The sequence below is a fragment of the Trematomus bernacchii genome, unplaced genomic scaffold, assembly GCF_902827165.1.
Source record: "Trematomus bernacchii unplaced genomic scaffold, fTreBer1.1, whole genome shotgun sequence".
Taxonomy (NCBI): Eukaryota; Metazoa; Chordata; class Actinopteri; order Perciformes; family Nototheniidae; genus Trematomus; species Trematomus bernacchii.
In genome coordinates this window covers 4,508,694-4,529,964 of record NW_022988050.1, presented here as the reverse complement: position 1 = coordinate 4,529,964, position 21,271 = coordinate 4,508,694, and the positions used below count along the sequence as shown (strand labels likewise).

General features: G+C 41.6%; 1 protein-coding gene across 2 annotated transcripts; it reads right to left on the bottom strand.

The window, feature by feature from the left end:
- Positions 1 to 807: 807 nt before the first annotated feature.
- Positions 808 to 20,947, bottom strand: LOC117473318 (liprin-alpha-3-like). 2 transcript variants are annotated; one of them, XM_034118860.1, is made up of 32 exons: positions 20,745 to 20,947; positions 16,083 to 16,876; positions 14,018 to 14,119; positions 13,431 to 13,595; positions 13,090 to 13,164; positions 12,918 to 12,977; positions 12,592 to 12,720; positions 12,042 to 12,134; positions 11,659 to 11,711; positions 10,567 to 10,660; positions 10,337 to 10,471; positions 9,692 to 9,775; positions 9,439 to 9,570; positions 9,275 to 9,337; positions 8,988 to 9,064; positions 8,486 to 8,669; positions 8,204 to 8,394; positions 7,814 to 8,057; positions 7,579 to 7,718; positions 7,319 to 7,467; positions 7,089 to 7,185; positions 6,494 to 6,575; positions 6,120 to 6,320; positions 5,972 to 6,034; positions 5,365 to 5,391; positions 4,482 to 4,657; positions 3,739 to 3,836; positions 3,455 to 3,630; positions 3,211 to 3,279; positions 2,646 to 2,808; positions 2,056 to 2,118; positions 808 to 1,936 (listed from the first exon to the last, which is right to left on the bottom strand). In XM_034118860.1, exons 2-31 carry the CDS (start codon positions 16,416 to 16,418, stop codon positions 2,072 to 2,074), a joined length of 3,705 nt encoding a protein of 1,234 aa, XP_033974751.1. In that variant the 5' UTR covers positions 16,419 to 16,876; positions 20,745 to 20,947; the 3' UTR covers positions 808 to 1,936; positions 2,056 to 2,071. The 2 variants fall into 2 exon arrangements, with proteins under 2 accessions (XP_033974751.1, XP_033974753.1); XM_034118862.1 differs by having other exon boundaries at positions 2,056 to 2,115.
- Positions 20,948 to 21,271: the final 324 nt, after the last annotated feature.

The window sequence follows — 21,271 nt, the reverse complement described above, 5'->3', positions numbered from 1 at the left end:
TGAATGATCATAGGTCAAGATTCATAACCCTGCATAAAGCAGACACCTACAAATTATGGTCTGGGGACGAGCTCATTGTTTCAGGAAGGGTTGAGAGGTTTTCCCGTCACCGCACTGAGGGCAGAGAGCCATCTTCACCAAGTCCACTTTTCCAGTCTTCAAGAAACGGCTGGCAGGTCAAGTCAAAACAACTCGAACACTGGCTGGTGTATATAACCTTTTTCAAATCGATATTTTATAACATGTATTATGACTTTTTCATTCTTTTTTCACTATGTCTTCTTGCATGATATTTTTCACTAAGATATGACTTGTTTTAATTATATTTTCGAAATAATTTATATTATTTATGTTTTTCATATTTCTCGACATACTATACTATGACTTTTTTCAACTACTTCCATTAAAGGTACATGTAGAAACATGCCCTATAACAATTTTATGTCACATATGGACCTGTCACAAGCATATGTTTAATTTCATAGCCACAATCTGCCAATTCATAATGACATTGTTGATCCCTTCCTAAATGTTAACCTATTGGTGGCATGGTTAACTTTTCCACCCTAAACTTGTAGTTAAAGAGAAAAATATACCTCCTAAAAAATCCTTGCTCCACTCTTACCTATTTCAGTTTAGTCTTGATATATTTCTTAGTGTTGTGTCCAAGTTGAAAGTTCAATTAAGAATCTGCATTTCAATAGTTACTCTGAAAGATGACATCCCAGCCAGCTATCTGAGACCTTCTCTCATTGTGGGGAGAAACTTCCAGAAACTCATCCAGCAGCATTTTACAGGTATGTTTTTTTAATTACAGCTTTTACAATCATTATTATCATATTATATTCAATTATCATCACTACTCTCCAATAATATGAATGTAAATCATAACACAATTTGTTTTTTTTTCTTCAAAATGTACACATACAAGTAGCATATCTTAAATGTCCATAATTTAAAACATATTTCCTTTTTCAACTTAAAATTAAGTTACAGTCAGTCTTAAAACTAGGTATGAAATGAACGTACAGTTTAATATACACACGCACGCACGCACACACACACACACGCACACACACTCACACACACATACACACACACTATACATACATACAATAGCATTTATCATAAAAAATGATACAAATAAAATACACACATTTTACAAAGTCCTGACCCAAGCTTCCAGATCATTAGATGATTGATATCATGACGTTCACTCTAGAATGGTTGATTTTGGCATGCATATTAACACAAATGCTTAACTCTTTTTTTTCCCACTTTGAACAGGATTTTGTCATAAAGCACTTGGCTAATTGTCTCATTGTCTGTCATATTCACATTTGTGCATCTCATGTCTGTTATGGCTTAAGAACATACATTTAATTTCCCCTGTGTACGCTCACACGCTCCCTTTGAACCTCCCTCTCCCCAGACTCTACTGTGTTGTGATGTTACTAGTCAGAGTATGTTCTATTTTTAGTCTAAATCATATTGAGATCACCTGAAGGGGTTTCTTTCTCCCAATACGAACTGGAATGCAGTTTCCAATTTTTAAAATACAAAAAATCATTGTGTCAATATTGCCATCTCACACTCAAAAACAGGATATGTATTCACGATAGGCGATGGTCACTTTCTACAGGCCACTTTCTACAGAATCAAACAGCGTCATGCCACAACTATGGATCAAGATGGGGTGAGAGGAAGAGAGGGATAGAGAGAGACAGAGGGAGGGAGGGAGGGAGAGAGAGAAACAGATGGATAAACAGACATTCACTCTCTTCAGAATTCATTCACTCAGTGTCTTTGATTCTTCGAGACATCTCGTGTAAATCTTGTTGGTCATCTTCTTAGAGTCCATTTTTGATTTTGATCCTTTTTTTCTTCAAAAATGTGATTTTTTTTTTCTTCCTCGGGTGAGGATAGAGGCGGGGCTCTACAAAATGGAGTAAAACCAAAAGAATCGTGAAAGCTCCTGCTGAGATGAGATGTTTGATCTGGTGTTCACACAATCTATTTTTAGCTACAGATACACTGAGAGTGATTTGTTCTCACCTGGTGTGCTTATCTTTTAGCAGGAATATGTTCTGACGGACCCCGACTCTCCTCTCGGACCTACTGACAGAGAAAAGAAGCTAATCAGTCATTAACCTTATTATTTTCTCCATGCGACATCTCATCATATCCTCTTAAACTCAGTCTTTGTAACGATTTTGACCTTGAATTTAGGAATATTTAACCAATTAAATAGCTGCTAAATCTCCATCTTTCACCGTCCATCTTAGGCACTATGTTTAACACTGTGAAGTGCAAATAAATGAATAACTTCAAGCTTTATTAACACTAAAATAACACTTTTATGGTCTCCGCTTGTGTTGCGAAAAACGGTTTCTGTAGCCAAACAAACAAATAAATCACTGAAAAGTACAGACGATAAAAACAAAAGGGACTGACGTCACATAGATGACTTTTTTGGATCTCTGAGAACAAAAACACACCTGCAATGACGTATTTTTGCTGTAGAGGCCACTAAAGTGACATCACTGATGTTTTCTCACACATGTTTAAACTCTATGAACCACTGTGTGATGCCAGATCCCAGCAGTTCTGCTTTAAATCAGCCGCTGTGAGCTGCTTCTCCTCACCTTCACTCTGGACTTTTCTCAGGGTGACGGAGGGGGTCGAGATGGCGGAGGCACGGAAGTTGGCAGGTAATGTCTCTGAGGAGTCGGACGTCACGCCGCGGAGGTCCTTCTCCCGGAACATTTTCCTCCATGACGGTGACCGTGTAAATGTTTTTGTGCCGTCCTGTAGAAACGAAATAACACCAGTGATTTAAAAATAACAGCATTCACACTTAGGGATATCTATATCAGGGTCTTGTTAAGAAGGGTTTGGTTGTGACAATAGACCACAGTTGCAGAGCATTTAGTCCTATAAGCTGTGACATGCACATATGACATAAATACTTTCTTTATAAGGATGTAAGATATTTGAGTCTTCTATACAACTATTCTTTACAACTGAAAGGAAATGATACTGTCGTGATACACATTTAACAAAGGGCAACAATTGACACGTTTGGATCAAAGGCCCTTTTGTCAAGTAAAACAGTCTTAGCCTGGGCTGTTACGATCAACACACACTCCCGCCTCCTGGCAGTAGTGATTATCGTGATTGATTTTCTACTGCCATCCTGCTTTGTCGTACCTCATCTGGCCTCCTTTCTGTTCCCATGGTGATGAGACCGTTGTACTCCTTCTCCAGGAGCTGCCTCGCCTGCAAACGACAGACCAACAGCGTTTTAAGATCATAGTTACAGTAAGATCATTTAAGAGTTAGAGGATCAGGATTATCTTGACGGTAAACATAAGGTGTGGCAAAGAGAACTTCTGACAACAGTTGTGAGATAAGGACTCTGCGTAGACACCTAAAGTGATTTGCTGGGGATTACCTGTGTGTTCTGATTGGGTATCTGGAGCAGGAGGGCCAAGTCAGTGTAGTCGAAGGTGTCATCTAGTGCCAGGAGGGCCCCGTGCACCCCGCTTTCTAACAGGTTGTCAGCAAACTCCTTCAGACCGATAGCCTGCACCCAACACATCACTCGCTCATTGGACCACACCATGACATCTGTGGAGAAGGTCCCAGAGAGGCAGTTATCAACAAAAAGCATGCACAAATGTACGCTTTGATATAATGTCTGAAGCGAACATTTGGTATTAAGAACAGAAGCCTCACCTTGGTTGTGGTGTTGGCTCTCGTCCCTCCTCCTCTCCAGCTCCTTCCTGTCATAGTTTAAGCGCTTCAAGCACATGATGCCATAGTGAAGACTCACCCTGTAAGTGAGAAGGACACATTGCTCTTATTTCCATCAAAGCAGGGGTATATACATCAGTGGATTATGAGACAGAGCTCGAACATGTAAAAGACCTCATCCTCTACTTCTACATAGGAGCAAGTCACACCTACTTATTTGACTCATTTTCATTTTCTGTGTCCCTTTGTAAACATTTTCGGTTTCTTTGTGAAACATTTTGTGTCTCATTGTGGTTGTTTTGTTTCTCTACGTTGTTGATTTGATTCTCAATGTTGTTGTTCCATTTCTCTTTTGTGTTTCTTCATGGTTTCTTTGTGTTGCTTTATAGTCCTTTTGTGTCTCTTTAGATTTGTGTTTTTTTAATCTTTGTGTCATTTTGTGTCTCTATGTTGCTGTTTAGTTTTTCTTTGTGGTCATTTTGTGTCTCTCTTCAGCTGTTCTGCATGTCTTTGTAGTCGTATGGGTTTCATTGAAGTCTTTCTTATCGTTTTATGTGTCTAGATGGTCATTTAGAGTCTCTTCCTGGTTGGTAATTGTCTATTTAAAAGTGAAACCTTGTTGTTAAAGGTATCTTTGGGCTGTGCGCCATAAGCCTGATCAGTTTTTCATCCATGGATATATACGCCAAAGAGAGACAATGTGTATAACCATCTGACGTTCAGACCTGTGGAAACTGTCCACCATCTTCAGCTGGCCCCTCAGTTCCTTCTTGGTCAGGTGATCAAGCATACGGGCATCCACCAGAGACTCCATGAAGTAGGAGCGGTACTGGGGCAGACCCAGGCTGGGCAGCCATTCGTTTCCAACCCACTCATGGTTCATGTCTCCATAGGCCAGGATCTGGAGGACGAATGGGAGGTGGGTGTGAGAAGGGTCAAGACAACACAAAGTCCCCCCGACTACATCTGTCTCTCCTTCCTGTGTATTTTATAAACACTGCAGTGCTGTATATACGCACAATCATGCAACACATCCCGCAGTTGTGCCAGTTGATGCATCATACGTAACAGGAAACATGGGAATTGTAAGCTAAAATGGCAAAGATAAATAACTCTGGTGGTATCTCAGGGATTTTCAGGGTCTATGATATCTATACTGTAAGCTGAGCAAGACTGGAATGAGTTTTGATAGATTTGCACCACTTAATAACTCTGCTTGTTAACAAATGATTTCCAAATACTCAACAGATTATTTTACCCCATCAATAAGAAAGACTTTGCTGGGTTATGGATTGTCTTCCTTCAGCACACATTTCTATATGGTTTAAGCTAGGTTTTTAAGGGTTATAACACCTGGTCTTAAATGGACTGTTTAACCACTTACTGCGAAAATAAGTTTGAAGGTATCTGGACAAGAAATGATCTATAAAGAATATTTTTACTGTCTAACATCGACCACTTATTTGATGTGAACTTGAGGGATTTTGCTAAAGCTCTAGCTAAAAAGAGCACACTTTTCAACAGCATTGGCCCCTAAGTTGCCTTAAAAGCAATGTTTGGTTTTCCATTTCCATTGTGATATTCAGAATCAGTGACCAGGTGACTCACCTGATCCCAGCTGAACTCCTTTTGCTCCTTGTGTTCCAGGAAAAGAAGAAATTGAAGAGAAATGGAACAGAGTGTTGCAAAGAGAGGGAAATATCACCAGGGGGAAGTGTGTGTGTGTGGTGTGTGTGTGTGTGTGTGTGTGTGTGTGTGTGTGTGTGTGTGTGTGTGTGTGTGTGTGTGTGTTGATGTGTGTGTGTGTGTGTGTGTGTGTGTGTGTGTGTGTGTGTGTGTGTGTGTGTGTGTGTGTGTGAGTCAGAATCAGGAGAGAATGGAGAAGAAGTAGGGAAGGCAGAGGGAGGAAAGTTTTGTTAGTGAGAGAGAATTAGTTGGAAAAAACACTACATCAAATACAGATTTGAGGGAATAGTAAGGGAAAGGAGTAGCCAAACAAGCCTAATCAGAGACAAAGAAAAAGAAAAAAAGTTTATAAATGTGAGACCTTTTATTGAGGTCATAACTTAAACGATTATATATATTTAACAATATTTGACTGTAAAAGTGTTGGTATCAGAACTGTTTGAGGTATTACATCCATACACATTAAGCAAAGCAATATTCAAAATAATGGATTTCTTTTAGTGATTTGGCAGAAATGTAATATTCTTACTGGCTTGACGGCAGCCGCGAGAGACTCCATCTCAGCATGCGTCATCCAAATATTACTGGTCGACTGTAATGACAGTAAGCAAGTCATTTAGACATCATTTACTCGCTGATTTTCAAGAGTGATAAAATGCTGTTTTACTGAGCCTTACAGAGCGAGTGCTGGCAGGTGCAGACGGACTGGTGAGGGAGACCATTTCCTGAATGGCCAGGCGGAGTTTGAGCCGGTGGAGAGGGTTGCTTATGCCGATCTCCCGCTGGATCTCTGTGTCCGAGAGGTTGGCCATGATGGCGCCGCTCTTCACGTTTGCACGACACGCTGCCACATACCATGCTGGCATGCCTACCCACAGCTGGATGAACAGAGAGATGGTATCAAGCAATGTATCAAAAAGTGTCACTTTTGTTTTTAAGCATACAGATTGTGTAACTTGACGCTATTGTAAAACTTGATCGGTTCCATTGGATTTATCCCTGGAGAAGCTGGATATCTATGTGACTCTTTGGTGGATGTGTCAGGACTTACCTCAAGCCACGTTACAACAGTCGGGCCGTCCCATGAGGCAAAAGGCAGACCTTGACGACAGGCTTCCTCTAACAGGTCATGTCTGGCGAGGGGAGAGGAAAACCTTTGTCAAAGATACATTTCTACATATCTGACTTCACCACTGTCTTCTTTACGTCAGAAAAATGTCATAGTAAAATCATTGTATAGTACGTAACTAAGAAGTCATAAAACATCAATGTTTAGTATGTGAAAATAAATCAGAAAGATCAAAAGTATAATATTTCCAAAGAATACATTGAAATGTCATATTATAGTATGCCATAACATTGACTATTGTATATACAAAGTGATAATATATTGTATACTATCATAAGAGGCATTTTATGTAAAACAAATGGTCAAGAAAATGTTGTAGGATAGTATGTTATACAAATGTCATCAAATGGAAGCTGGCGGACAGAGGACCAAGAGTCAACGGATAACGAACAACACAGACCTTGCTGACAGAAACCAAATTATAATTTCCCCCTTCCTTCTACAGTTCCAGATATTTTATATTATCAAAAACAGAATTGATATGATGATATGTTTTAAGTGTGTGTAAAGATCTCACTTCTTTTTGCTGCGGCGGTCTTTCTCCACTGTTCCAGTCCCAAGTTTAGCCAGTCCTAACGGGTCAGCTGAACCCAGGTCATCAGAGGGTGTGGAGGCTGGAAAGTTAAACGGTAAATAAATAACATTTATTCTATGAATCAATGATCAATGTTGACATAATATATGTGTTAGTTGGACATAAAAAAAAGTATAGTGAAGGGATTGAGTAGTTTCTATCGGTTCACGGACCCAGTGAGGAAGATTCCCGACCAGGTGTGCCGATCCTCCCTTTTTCCTTTTTGCCAAAGAGACGACCAATTGAGGACTTAATGCTTTTCTTTTTGCTGGCCTTGTGGAGGGAATCCTGGCTGGCGGTGGTAGAACCGTCAGCAGAGAGACTGAGGACAGAGACAGGAAAAACAGGAAGTCAAATCAACACATGGAACAGATCTTGGGGATAGTTTGTTGGCCAAATAAACAATCTATAAAAAAAACCTTCATGAGAGTACCTGCGAAATTCACGGAGGTCGTCGAGTCCTGCTCCCGGGTGAGTGTGTGTCATTCTGTCCAATCGCAGGGCTCGAGGAATCGTGGGAGTGTTGGAGTCAATCAGGGCAAGAGCTCTGCATTCTTCACCATCTTTGCTATTCTGCAGGGTGGAAAGAGTTGGGTGAATTTATACAGGTTAAAATGTCCTCCTTTAAAACACATTTTTTAGCTTATATCACAACATCCACACTGTACCTGTCTGTCATTCTCTCTGGCAGGGGAATGTGGCAGGCGGGGGGTCGAATGTCCAGAACTGGGAGGTGAGGGAGACGCCAACGTGGAGGAGGTGATGGAGGGAGTCATGTATCCCCTCCCGACGCTGTCCCGTCCTCCCAGTGAGGAGGGGGGAAGAGATGGGGCATCGAGGGCCACGCTGCTGACCCGGCTCTCTATCTCTTCGGCCCTCAGCTCTGTGCTCTCCTTTTCCTCCTGAATGAGCCTGAGAGTAGATGGGAGGAGAAAATACGTTTACATTTCAGGCTTTATCTTTAAAGGAAGCTCACATCATTTTTATTGTAGGCAACCTATTGGTGGCACAAATGGCCTTAGCATTTCAAATGAAATGGTAGTGGATGTAAAACTCACTTAATCTCCTTGTTGATGGCCTCCAGTTGCTCCTGCAGCATGATGGCCAGAGTCTGTACATCTGTCTGTCCGCTGGGAGACAGCAGCTCCGATCCGAACAGAGTCTCCCGGTCGTCCTCATCGTCGGAGCAGCCTCCGTCTCCACCATCATACCCGGGACCAAGTATGGAGCCGCTGTCCCACTCTCCATACTGGGAAGAGCGAGAAATCCATAAAATGATCACCCTAATGCAAACTGATACTATAATCATCATCATTATTATCTCAGTGTGAGATGAGCACCTTGTTGCTGTCGTCTCGAGCCCCCCAGCGACCTCGGTGCGTCCGCCTGACCACCATCCCAGTAGTGGAGTTGGTGTAGCCGGACGGGAGCGAGCCTCCGCCCTGAGGGTACCGCAGCTCTGAGGCGCTCCCTGGAAGAGATCTTCGAAAGAGGGTGGAGGGAAGAGAGCTCACGCTGCCCGCCCTATGGTGGGATCCAGAATTCATTAGTGATGTTAGTACTTAAAGATAACAATGTGCCCATTTCCTGGGACTAACATTATGAAAGACAACACACCAAATTACCCTAGAAATAAAAACAATGCAAAACAGTATCAATATGTAAAGCATACATTATTTGCACACTTGTTAGCCAGGACAACAATAATAATTACTTTTTTTTTTAAATAGAATTTAGTGGAAGCACATTCAAATTAAACACAGGAGAAAACAAACAGAAGGGGGCAGTACATGTAGTATCCCTTGAGAGAATAAATTCCCTTAAAGGTTCATAGTGGCTAACCTGGAATAAGAGCCAGGCCTGCCTCTCAGCTGATCTAGCTCCAGTTGGATTCGCTCCAGCTCAGCAAGGAGTTGTTCCTAAAGCACAGAGGAAACAACATTATTGTCATTTGCTTTGTTTCTGAGGAAAAGGTAAACTGGGACTTTTTTTAAATGTAAGAAAAAAAGTCAACATCCTTAGCAAACATGTAGAAAGTGTGATTATGCACAAGACGGACAAAAGACCTCGTCCTTTCCCACACAGATGAAATGAAAATATATTGGTTACATAGCTGAAAAAGTGAATACCTTATTAGCTATGAGATCATCTTGGATTTTCTTCATGTTAGACAGTTCCTCTGATAGAGCATTCTAGCAGAGCGGAGGAAAGAACATACATGTTTTACCAACTTTTTCCTTATCTTCCATTTTATCACAAAATATTTTGCACCACTAATTAGTCTCCTCGTTACCTTCTCCTCTAGCGCTGCCATCCTCTCTTTGAGGTGGAGCTGCAGCCTCTCATTGGACTCGGACAGAAGCTTGTCCACTGTATCTGAGAGGCGTTTGTTGTGTTCATCATTCATCTTCTCCCTCTGCCTCGCCTGGAATGACACGATCCCAAGAGAGGTGTTCAACATGTATAAAAGTAGACAAACAAAGTTTAATCTGGTTTAAAAATGGTATACAGTATGTAGCCAAGTAGAGAGAAAAATAATATGTTACCCTCTGTAGCTCTTGGTTCTTCTCCTCGAGTTGAGCCTCCATTTGTCGTAGTCGCTCCTCGAAGTTTCCATGCCGTTCCTCTGCCTACATTAGAAGAAACAACATTTCCATACGCTCTTACAAACAAAACCAATTTCTTTTTGATTTGGGGGCAAAACAAGGGTTTTCCATTTCTTTACTGCTTGGTGTTTTCAGTTCTGCTTATGTGCGTATGTTTGTATATGTACGTGAGTAGGAGTGTATATATACAGTACATGAAAATGGGTACCGGTGGGTATATAGGTTTGTATTAATGTATATTTATAAAATATCCTGCCTCTATTTCTTTGTCCATGGTGAAGCATGAATTGCAGCCATTGGATGACATAATGAGTAACATATCTTAGTCCCTCCTGCATATCACTGCCCTGTTATCAGCTTTAATATAACTTTAAATATCTTAGTCAATAAATAAAAAGTATCCCAGAAATTATGTAAATCCAAATAAAGGCTTGCAGGCTTTTGTTCCAAAGAGGCACATTAGTATCTGTTTAACTGATACAGGCTATGACAAATATATAAAACATAATCATCCATTAGAACTGTAGTGGCATGTGTTTTGGATAGAAACGGACAGTGTCATTTTTTTCCCTTCACTCAACGTACCTTGTTGAGAGCAGCAACCCTTTGGGCAAGCTGGGCCTCGATCTCAGGCAGCGTCTCAGCCCTCTGCAGGGTCTGCTGGAGCTTCTGCTTGGCTTCATCCAGACGTTCCTGCAGCTGTCTGTTCTTCTCTTCACTCTGGACACACAGAACAAAACACACATGTTCAGTACTGAATGTATGAGTCAAACATAACATATGCTGAATATTTCATTTATTTGAGCCATTCTTACCTGTCTGTGCAGTGATTCCTTGCTGGCCAGCTCATTTTCCAGCTTGTCTTTGATATCATGGAGAGAAGTCGCCTCCCTCTGGGCGCTGAGGTACCTGCATTCAACACCAAGCCACCATTGAATCATTACAGCTGCATTTCTCAGCCAACATAACATGATAGATGTGATTATATGCAAGGCTGTGATTTCCACTGGGAATTGATTCACTAAAATACCCAAAAACCGTGTCCTCTTACTGTCAAACTGCCAAAATCCAGAAGGGAGAAAATATGAAGTGATCAAAAATGTTTAAATGCTGAATCTGAGAGGCCTTCAGATAATACTGTGTGCTCACAGCATCTAAGCTTTACAAATAGTATTGAGAGAAAAACAGTCATTGTTTGCCCTCAAGCAACAAACACAATATGCTAATCTACCCTTATGGGTGGAGGTTGATGGAAGCTGGTGAATAAACCACACACTGTATATATAAAGGAAATAAACCTGCATATAATACTCAAGTCTAACTCGTTTTTATTTACAGATAATTCTCCTAAAAAGACACTATCATTAATTCAACATTATGCAGTTAAATACCGGCTCTTTTTTTGGTAAAGGTGGCGATTATTTATTAGGTATTGATTTCAAAAGTTCATTGTTGACATTGGAAAGAGGTCAGTTTGAATTTCTCATTTTTTTGAAGACATTTACCTTCAGGCAATTAAATGAAAAAAATAATCAATTTAACTTTTAAAATATGATATTCTTTAACACTAACTTAGTTTTCTATGCTGTACATTTGATCCAAAGAGAATGATATCCAGTTATGTTGATGCTTTTAAACAAACTGTGCAAAAAGATCTGCTTTCTTTGGTTTTCACTCACAGCTTAATAAGGATATAATTCAAATGCGGTTATGTTAAACCGCCTTAGACTGTATAAAGAGGTGTCAGAACACCTTTGCGACACATTCCCATCCAAAAGGTGGAACATATGGTCCTTCTGCTATGTTAATTACAGCTTATGTATGAAATGCTGGATCCAAAAGAAGAGAAAAAGGTGTGAGTCCTCACTAAAGCTAAGAATAGATTCCTCAAACACAGCAAAGGTTACCTGCGTTCTAGTGTAGTAATCCTTTCCTCCATGTCCTCCCTTTGGCAAAGAGCCTAGAGGAATACAAAATGTATCATGAAACAAGACGATGTACAGGGCTTTTTATAATATACAAAAGGTATTTGTACAAATGTATTTCATAAGTAATAGCTAGGTACGAGTTAGAAGAACATGTATGTGTGGATTGCCTTTATTTTTCTCAAGTATCTTCTTTTGTATATCTGCAGTAACAACAATATTCACATATCCATGTCTTAACAGTTTAATTTATCTTAATTTACTCCAACTACCCTCCAAAATATGGCATATTAATACTTATGCCCATTGTGCAAATATAAAATTGGAGCCCCAGGAATCGAGGTCTTGGCCGGAAAGATACAGACCTCTTTCACTTCCCTTTGGAGCTTCTGATTGGCCTCCTCCGACTTCGTCACCTCCCTCCTGGCGGCCGCAAGCTGTTCCTCTATTTCCCCAACCTGACGTGAGATCACAAATGGACACAAGCTGACACAGTTTGAACCTACGTGAGTCAGAGTTAACTGCCACGGCACCAAGTGCAATAGACACTGCACATGATTCATTACAAATGTCTGTCTGGCCATTGTAGAGTTGAAAAAGAGTTTTAAAAAGCATCACTGACATAAGTGTAACATGCTGAGAGTCTGACGCATCTTAACACGCAGAACTAGAGACAGAATGTGCTTCTTTCAGTTTTCTTTGACATCCTTATCTCCTCTGACCAGACTGTCAAACAGATTCTAGGTTAGGTATCTTTACCTATATATTGTTGACACATTACACATGTCAAACAGTGGTACATACAATATGTCTATGATCAAATATAAATGCCCTTTTATTTTGCATCATATATATATATATTTTGACCAAAATATTGGTCCTCATGATGGCAGTCAAACAGGAACACACACTCACCTGGCGACACATGAGGGCCAGCCTCTCCCTCAGCTGGGAGAGTTCAGATCTCTGCCGCTCTATCTCTCCTTCTCGCTGCCTCTCCAGCTCGCTCTCCTCCAGGCCAGTGGAGGGCCCATTGGGTAGTCGCTGGAATGATGACAAATATAGAACAAAAATGAAAAGTGGAGTGATGAAGGAGAACAACTAGTTCGAAATACTCGAGGTTGTAGGTGAAATAAATGACATGTGGTACCCATAGAGTACATCTACTTTCTACTGACTTTCTAGACTCTAACACATACACATGAACAACTGGAACCAACATGCAGAAAGCCCTCCCTTACATCTTTCCCGCCGTCCGCCCCTTGTTGACGTCTTTTAATTTGGTCTCTTAAAGAGATTACCTGGAAAAGGGGAGACAAAATGGGCAGACAGACCATATAAATGAATGTTCTTTCTTAACACCAAGCTAGAACATCCTTGAGACACGGAAAAATCATTCATACTGGAGTTTACCTCTTGAGCAGATGTTGCAAGCTGGTCCTCTAGCAAGGACACCCTCTCGAGGGCCACACGGAGCCTCTCTCGGACCTGTGGGGTAAAACAATAACTGATACAGCGGCGTATACAAATTATGAGTGAAGTAACATTTTAATTTGCTCTTATTCGTCTCCCAAATTAACTACATCTTCTTGACCTTCCTGATAAGCTTGAAAGAGCAAGTTATCAAGCGATAAAGCCAATTAAACAGTTCATAATTGGCTAAAACAGTCACATCATTACATTCTTTGACCACGTTTTCTTTAAAATGTGCCTTTAAGCAGTTTAAGGCCCTGCAGGAAAGTACTTTATCCCACCTTCTCATCCAGAGCCTTGTGGTGCTCAAACAGAGACTTGAGGGCCTTGAGGACTTCCACCTCACTGGAAACCCCCGCCGGGGACTGGGCTTGTCTTTTCACCACCGTCATCCTCAGACTGCGCTCATGGCGAGACACCAGACACTCCAGGTGCTCCAGCAACAACTACAGGAATGTGTGGGTCAAAGTGGAAGGAGACGGAGAGGTGGCAGGATAATGCAAAGAGGTGAACAGAGGGAGGTAAGAAAGAGAGTTTAAAGGATGGGGACACATGAGGAAGAAAGAAAATAAGACACAGAATAAGAGACACATGGAGATTTTTGAGAAGATGCAGAGAAGTGAAGGGTTTGTAATGACACAATGACGAAATATGGTGGAAAGATGACGGCAGGTATAGTGAGTGAAAGTAAAAGCAGAAAAGGAAGGAGTCACGAAGACAAAATGTGGAGGAGAAAGAGGAAGAGAAGCAGGGAAAAAACCCAGAATCAAATTAAACAGTGTGACACCCACACAACCACAATGGGTGAAGAACATAACACAGAGGCTGTTTCAGTGCTAATAAGCAAAATGGCCGCCAAACATCTTACACGTGTGTTGTTTCTCTCCGCCTTGAGCTCGGCAATCTCCTCCTCCCTCTCCAGAAGCTGCTCCCGGCAAACGTTCAGATCTTTAGTCAACACAGCAAACTCCTGTGGAACACACAAGCTGCGATCAGGGGCAAAGAAACAAACTGTTCGGTTTGATAGTTTAATGTGAGTGGTCTCCGCTTGAGCTGAAAGTTTAAAGAAAACAATAATAATTCAGGCCAGACAAATGAAGTGACTCAGGGAATGAAATGGAATTGGCTGCTGTCAGCACATATAGATGGACATATAGCACTACAAATATCACCAAAGCCCTCCAGAAAAATACTGTGTGGAACACCTGAGACCATGAACATGGGGAGACGCACATGATGTAAACCCACATAACAATCATGTAAATCACTGACACACTTTCCAGCACTCTCTCTCTCTTCATCGCTTGCTCATCCTCCTCAGTGAACTCGCATTCATGGATGGATTACATCACACTGTTACACAATGGCTCTGCACTGGAATAGAAGAGAGACCCCCCTCAAAACACAGCATCAATAAGTCCCCCACAACACCGCTGGGAATACATGTGCAACTCCTGCATAATGCCTTTAACTGAGTGCAAACAGGAGGGCGTGTCTCACATGATTTTCTTAAGCAACACTCGTACAATCCATGGTCAGTGATTTTTTTATGTCTCCATAAAACATATCTGAAGCCCTCAGCTAAGAGGCAATAGCTGTTTATGTGAATGACAATGATGCACAGTTTTACAGTCAGGATTACCTGCTTTATGATTCAGAAACGGTTGAAGTAGACACATGGAATTGGTCTGTGTTTGCATGCAGGATGTAAGATGGAAAGAGATCTATACAGATGGTGACACAGTGGGTCCATTGGCTCTTGGCCTTATGGGATTGTTTCTTTTTTGGAAAGGGGTCAGCTTTTCAGTGTTTTTCCCTTATCCTCTTATTGTTAATTTTCTATTTGATTTCATTTATCTCCATAGGCCTCAATTAATTTAAATTAGTTTGCAGCCCGCTTTATAATGTACAAGGACATTTGTTGCATAAATTGAAAATACACATTTGAAGTGGTGGGCTGCACAAAGATGTACAGGTTTGTACACAATATCGCAAACACCTATAAAGATTTATAAAGTTATTGGTTATTGTAACAATTTTGCAAATGAGAAGCAGGTATTTACTGGTAGTCAGTATGAAAGAAATTCATAATTTCAATCGTTAAACTAAATTGGATTGCACTTGATTCCATCGCTTTTCATGGTCGTTTTTGTAACTAGCAAAGCATGCAGACATGTTACAGTATGACAATGGGAGCAGCTGTGGTGACTCACTATGTTGCATATGAGTGCTAGATTGAAATGTTTAATTCCTTTTTCTTTCTCCTTTCATTCCTAGACACCAAAATAGATTTTAAAACGTAAAAAAAAAAATACCTTTCTGACTTGGAATACTAACCATGCCAATATGTCTTGATATAGGACTTATAAACACAATCAGAGTTTAAGAATGTTCCCAACAAAAGAAGAGAAAGCTGCTCATGTGATAACAAAATATAAAAGTTACCGTTATTACTACTAAGCAATTTCATCCCATAAACTACAGAGAATTCCTAGAAAATCAAGTGTTCATTTAGTTTAGCTGAAACCATTAACATATTGGCTTCCAGCATCATTAATCATCCACTAACAACATGGTCAACAAACACAATAAAACCTGATTACACATCAAGGGGAAAAATGCGGATGCAACTTCGACTAAATAGCCAGAAGATGAAAGGAACATAAACCCTCTGCATTAGTCAAAACAACATTAGGAAGGAAAACTCTGAAGACGCAGAGGGGGAAGTATTTAACATAAACTGTCTCTCTGCATGAACTGTCACGGCGAAGGCTTACTGTCTCATGAGCTCGCTTCACAATGACACACACTAAGAAACTGGTATAACTAGACACTGATATCACTGAGGAAGACGATGTTAGCTACCAAGGAGGAGTGTTCAACTCAACACACACACGAGGCTGATTCCTCCACACACATACAAACAGCTGTACCTGTGGCAAGGCGATGGTCAGCTGCCTCTGAAGGGACTCCTTTTCGTGGCCGAGGTCTCGCAGGCGGAGCTGAGCCGTTCCCAGGCAGTCCTGCGTCTCCCTCAGGTTATCCAGCAGCCTCTCCCTCTCTGTCAGCATGTTGACCATTAAGGACTCCAGGTTCCCCGTGCTTCCTCCTTCGTCTCCTCCGCCCCTGGCCTCTCTCCCACTGAGGCCTCCTGCTCCAACTGAACCTCCGGGGCCCCCGACTCCTGTCCCGGGAGGTGAGGTAGTACCCCCGCCAGTTCCACTTCGCCCATCCTCAGAAATGGTGGGCATTACCTCGCACATCATCATGAGACCGTGGTTTGTGTGTCAGGTTATTGAAGAAAACTAAGTGGGGATTGTGCGTGCAAAACGTTTGTAGTCGTGCCTTGGGTTTTTTATTATTTAAAAGTTTAATGTACAAAATATGAATCTTTACATCGTCAGTTTTCCAAAAATGTCATTCCTTTGGTGAGCATATCTTCCTCTGTCTATTGCTTTTGTTGTGTTTTGTTCCAACACTATGTATGCCTTTGCTTACTTGTGCGCCTTCACAAAGTCCCAACGTGCACCGTATATGATCAGAATACTTATTTGTTCCTGTGTTATGCAAGAGGAAGGAGTATCTACGGGGAAGCCGTTCTGTGGGCGGTTGGGATTGGCGGAGGGTGAGGAAGGGAAGGGGTTATGGGGAAGGAAGGGATAAAATAGGACGATGCTCCTAAATCGTGTCCACGAGGCAGAGCTCCTCACAGCACCAGGAGTGAGAGCTAGAAAGAGAGAGAGAAGGCATTGCATTAGATCCTTCTTAATAAACCTCACTGTGCATTTAACAAATGAGAATGGACATTGCTAGAGAGATTGAAGTCTATGGAAATGTGACAGTAAGCCAATTGATGGTATACAATGACAAAATAAGGAATATGTTGACTTAGTACATAACAATGTGATAACAACTCTAATATATTGTGATTTCTTGATCCCTGCCACTTTGACCTGGTTATCGTAACTATAATGAATGATGTATTTGAATAGCATACACACTGAGTCATGTAACTTAACAAATGTCTTGAGGAGACAATAATACAACTATAACTGATTAACTTAAATGCTGCATGACATTAAGCATCTTCCAAAGACTGTAAACAGTTGAAACAGCTAGCCTGGCTCACTTTTTTTAATCAAAAAACAAACATTGCTAAGTGTAAAACTACTGGTGGGATGCCCAAAGCGTAAGCTCTCTGAGCAGAAAGTAGAGAGAGAGTATAGGGACAGTCTCTGATTGGTAACATTAATGTTTGATAGAGGGCTAATGTTAGCAGGCATTTGAATACGTTGTAAAGCTCTGTTAATACAAGTTGAGCCATTTACAACCCGTTACATGTATATCTTTATACATTTGGAAAGGAATGCTTAAATTAACACCAGCAAAGATCTATTTCATCATAAATATTTCACACTAAATAAAAACATATTAAATGTGTTCTTATTCTAAGTATGTGATTGCAAACTATCTTTTTTAACAGGTTCTGTCTCATGCTGCAAACGTGGGCCAACATGGATTCAGGCAATCAGCATTATTATAGCGCCTCATGTTCCTCTCTACTCCTCACCATATTCTTCACTGTCTAGTCTACAATACTCAGGGGCTTGCACTGGCCTTTATACTTTTAAGTGGTTTGGTCTGATTTAGTGCCTCTTGCAGGCTTCTGTACGTCAGTGAGACTGGGCAATGCAATAAAGAATGTCTTTGTCCAACCAAAATCATCCATTTTCTGAATCAAAAATACAGTATTTAGCACACAGGCCTCAGCAACAGTGAAAACAAGTCCTGCCATTGGTCTTATCACTGTACTATTACATGGACATCCACAACCATAGATGGGGACTGCATGCTGGTAATTGGAGGCCTGGTGCAGCTCTAAATTAGCTCCTCATGCTGGTGAGCTGGCTAGGGTACTTGGCAACCTCGCCGTATGTCCCACTGAAAAACGACTTCCTCTCTTCTGCACTCTACTGATGGATAATCACTGATGTGGGACTGAATTGACATTTACTTAAAATACATTTTATTGTAAGAGTTCAAACTAAATCTCCTACACTCACAGCTGCATCTACTGTACAGTAGTAAAGCAGGTCATGATAACACAGTACTGTGTACACAAACAAAGGGATAATCCTAAAAATGACCAAAAACTTTATAAGAAGCTTTAACCCAGATGCGGCATGAGTATTAGCAATAACCTTCCAATACTTTTACAAAGACCAAAGATACGTATAAGGATTTATACCTTCTTATAAGAAACAATATATTTGTGGATGGAAACATTTGGCACCTAATGGATCCCTTTTTTGTTGATAAAACTAGGATTGAGAACAGGTGCAAACTAAAGACAGTCTCTTACTGCTACTTTGCGATACAAACTATAACAAATATCTTTCTTACATTCATTTGACTTGGCTCAGGACCTTAAAACACCTGTAATACTCTTGTTAAAGAACAGTGTGGCCTGTAAGAAAAACTCCTCTTGGGATAATTACTCATCGTCATTACTGGCAGCTCTTCATAAGCTCAGCAGGGGCAACAGAAAACAGTTTAATGTAATTACTGCAGACACGATTGTACAGTAATAGTTCACTGTATTCCGTGTCACAAGATTGCTGCAAAAACAAAAGCATTCATTGCCGGAGTCCTGATTCAGTACAGGCAAAACATAACTGTGCAGCCTGCAGTTTTGACTGAACAGTGAGCTGTGAGGTCACTGGCCTAAAGTGTGTGTGTTTAGGAGTGTGTGTGTGTGTGTGTGCGTTACAGAGAGATGACTCGAAACAAGAGAACACTACACACTGGTGTCTCAAAATGTACACTGTAGACATAGCCATAACATTACAGCTTTATGAGAATCATCGGGACCTTTTTCGTTGAATAGTTGCCACTCTTGCTGCCATAGCAATGAGGGAAATTATCAAGGGAACATGGCAGTTTGAAAACAATGACAACATGTTTCTATAAACGAGCTAGCTTCATTGGTGTATTAGGTGAGCTCATGTAAAGGTGTCACCACAATGACATCGATTGAGTAAGCATGTGGGGGTTTTCATACTATGATTACCCACATAATCATCATCATCATGGCCACACTGAATCCTTCTTGTAGCCGCCTACCCAAGAGTGGACTGGCTGGCTTTACAGTATCTGGTTGCTATATGACCAATTAGGACAAGGCCTCCAATCAGGCCGTGTATCATGTTACAAAATATTCCCTGCCTCTGAAAAATAAGCAAAGGGGAAAAGCCATATAGCCTTGTGTGTTGGTGTGAGAGGGAGGAAGAGGGAGCAGTAAAAACAGCTCTCTTCCACCAGACACTGGGGCGGGGAGAGGGTTTTGCAGGCTTCCTCATCCACCGACAATAAGAGCTGAAGAAAGAAGAGGGTCTCTCTATGCTCGGCTTTTACATCCTGGTACATGTTAAATCGCCTTGCCAGCGAAAGAATGCAATCACGACGGATGCACACTTTGCATTTCAATAAAAGCAGAGCATATGGCGACTAATAATGACCACCCCCCTCCCTTCCTCCTCCTCCCCCAACCCTAATGCCATGAAACAGTACCCCCTCTGGCCGAGAAACCGATCATTGGAATCGATAAGTGATCGTCGGCAGCTGGGCAGAGGGAATGAACGCACCGAGATCTGCGCTTTGTATTTAACTGCGCTGGCATTCACACTGCATACAGGGCTAATGGGGAAATGACGAGGCTGACAGGTCTGTGGCTACCTCCATTTCTAGATGTATGGAGGAAAGACCACTCGATGATAGGCGCGCGAGCATGCACGAGCACGCACGCGCGTCTCTACATTCTTATAGTAAAAAAAAAAGCAGTGTAGGCTACTGGAGGGGATCTCGAAATTGGCTCCTCATGTGTTAAAATGGCACTTAGGCAAACGGGAGGAAGATGGATCTGTACTTCAGAGATCGACTGTGAAAAGCATCACGTCAGGAGAATGGCCCAGAAATGCACATCGCACATTTTCAGTAATGGGCCTGCCTTTCTCCAGACATTATGGAATTATAGGCAGCTCCATATAGCCCAGTGACAGCAGGGAGACGAGTTGGGAGGTTTGACTACAAAGCTCCCAACGGCAAAGGGCTTAGTTACAGCCATGATTAATTACAAGCAACACATAGTAGGCCAATATACAGTGGCATCGTATCATCTGCCCCTCTCTCTCTCTCTTCCTCTCTCTCACCTCACCTAACTGTATGCAAACGGGAGCGAGCAAGCGCGCCCTAAATAAATCGTGCTGTGCACTGCCAACACACCTGTCAATGCCTGACACTGACATAGGCACCGAACATTGCATAGTCTTTCTCACATAAGCCTATTTGCCTCTATTCAAATAGTACCCCCCCCCCCCAACCTCCCTTTCCACACACACACACACACACACACACACACATACACATGCACACCACCACCCCCCTCAATCCTTCACAACACAATACTTGTTATCACACACATGCACGCACACAAATGCATTTATCATTATATTATTGCATGCATATTTCTCCTCCGCGTCCACCGATGGGTAATGGAAACTGGGTTGCGATGGGGCGGTGTGAAGTTGCATCCTTACCATAGTCATCGCGGGGAGCCTGTAGTGTCCATGTTTTATGTTAAATATTCCTTAGGTCCATCACCGCGGATCGTGCCTCGGTGCCCCTCACCCGAAACCGGAATAAAGCTTACTCGGTGTGTTATTTTTTTCCTTTTCTTTCTGTCTCTCCTTTTTCCACATGTAAACGGCGAGGAGGGGGGACGCGGAGAGAGACGATACGCCACCTTACCACAGACTCCCCCTCTGTCGGATTGGAAGGTAATGGGTCTTAAAGAAACATTCTCTCAGCATTCTCCGCATCCCTGTGATTTACGCGCGCGCCACAGCTCTCACGCGCAATCGAAGGCCAATCAAACACCTGATTAATTATACAGAGTATATATATTAGAGATACACTAACTGACAGACATTTTATTGCAAATAGTCCATATTGCCTTTTAAGCTGCAGCTTAAGCCAAAATGCACCTATTCAATATAAATACAGCATGATAAACAACAAGCATGCAAATCATACAATATCTGCAGTGTGCACCTGCAAAAGAAGC

Coding starts and splice junctions, on each gene's coding strand:
- LOC117473318 (XM_034118860.1), bottom strand. CDS start 16,418: ATGATGATGTGCGAGGTAATGCCCACCATTTCTGAGGATGGGCGAAGT. Junction 13,165..13,430: donor ACAAGGCTCTGGATGAGAAG/GTGGGATAAAGT, acceptor TTTACCCCACAG/GTCCGAGAGAGGCTCCGTGT. Junction 3,631..3,738: donor GAGCCAACACCACAACCAAG/GTGAGGCTTCTG, acceptor CCTTCTCCACAG/ATGTCATGGTGTGGTCCAAT.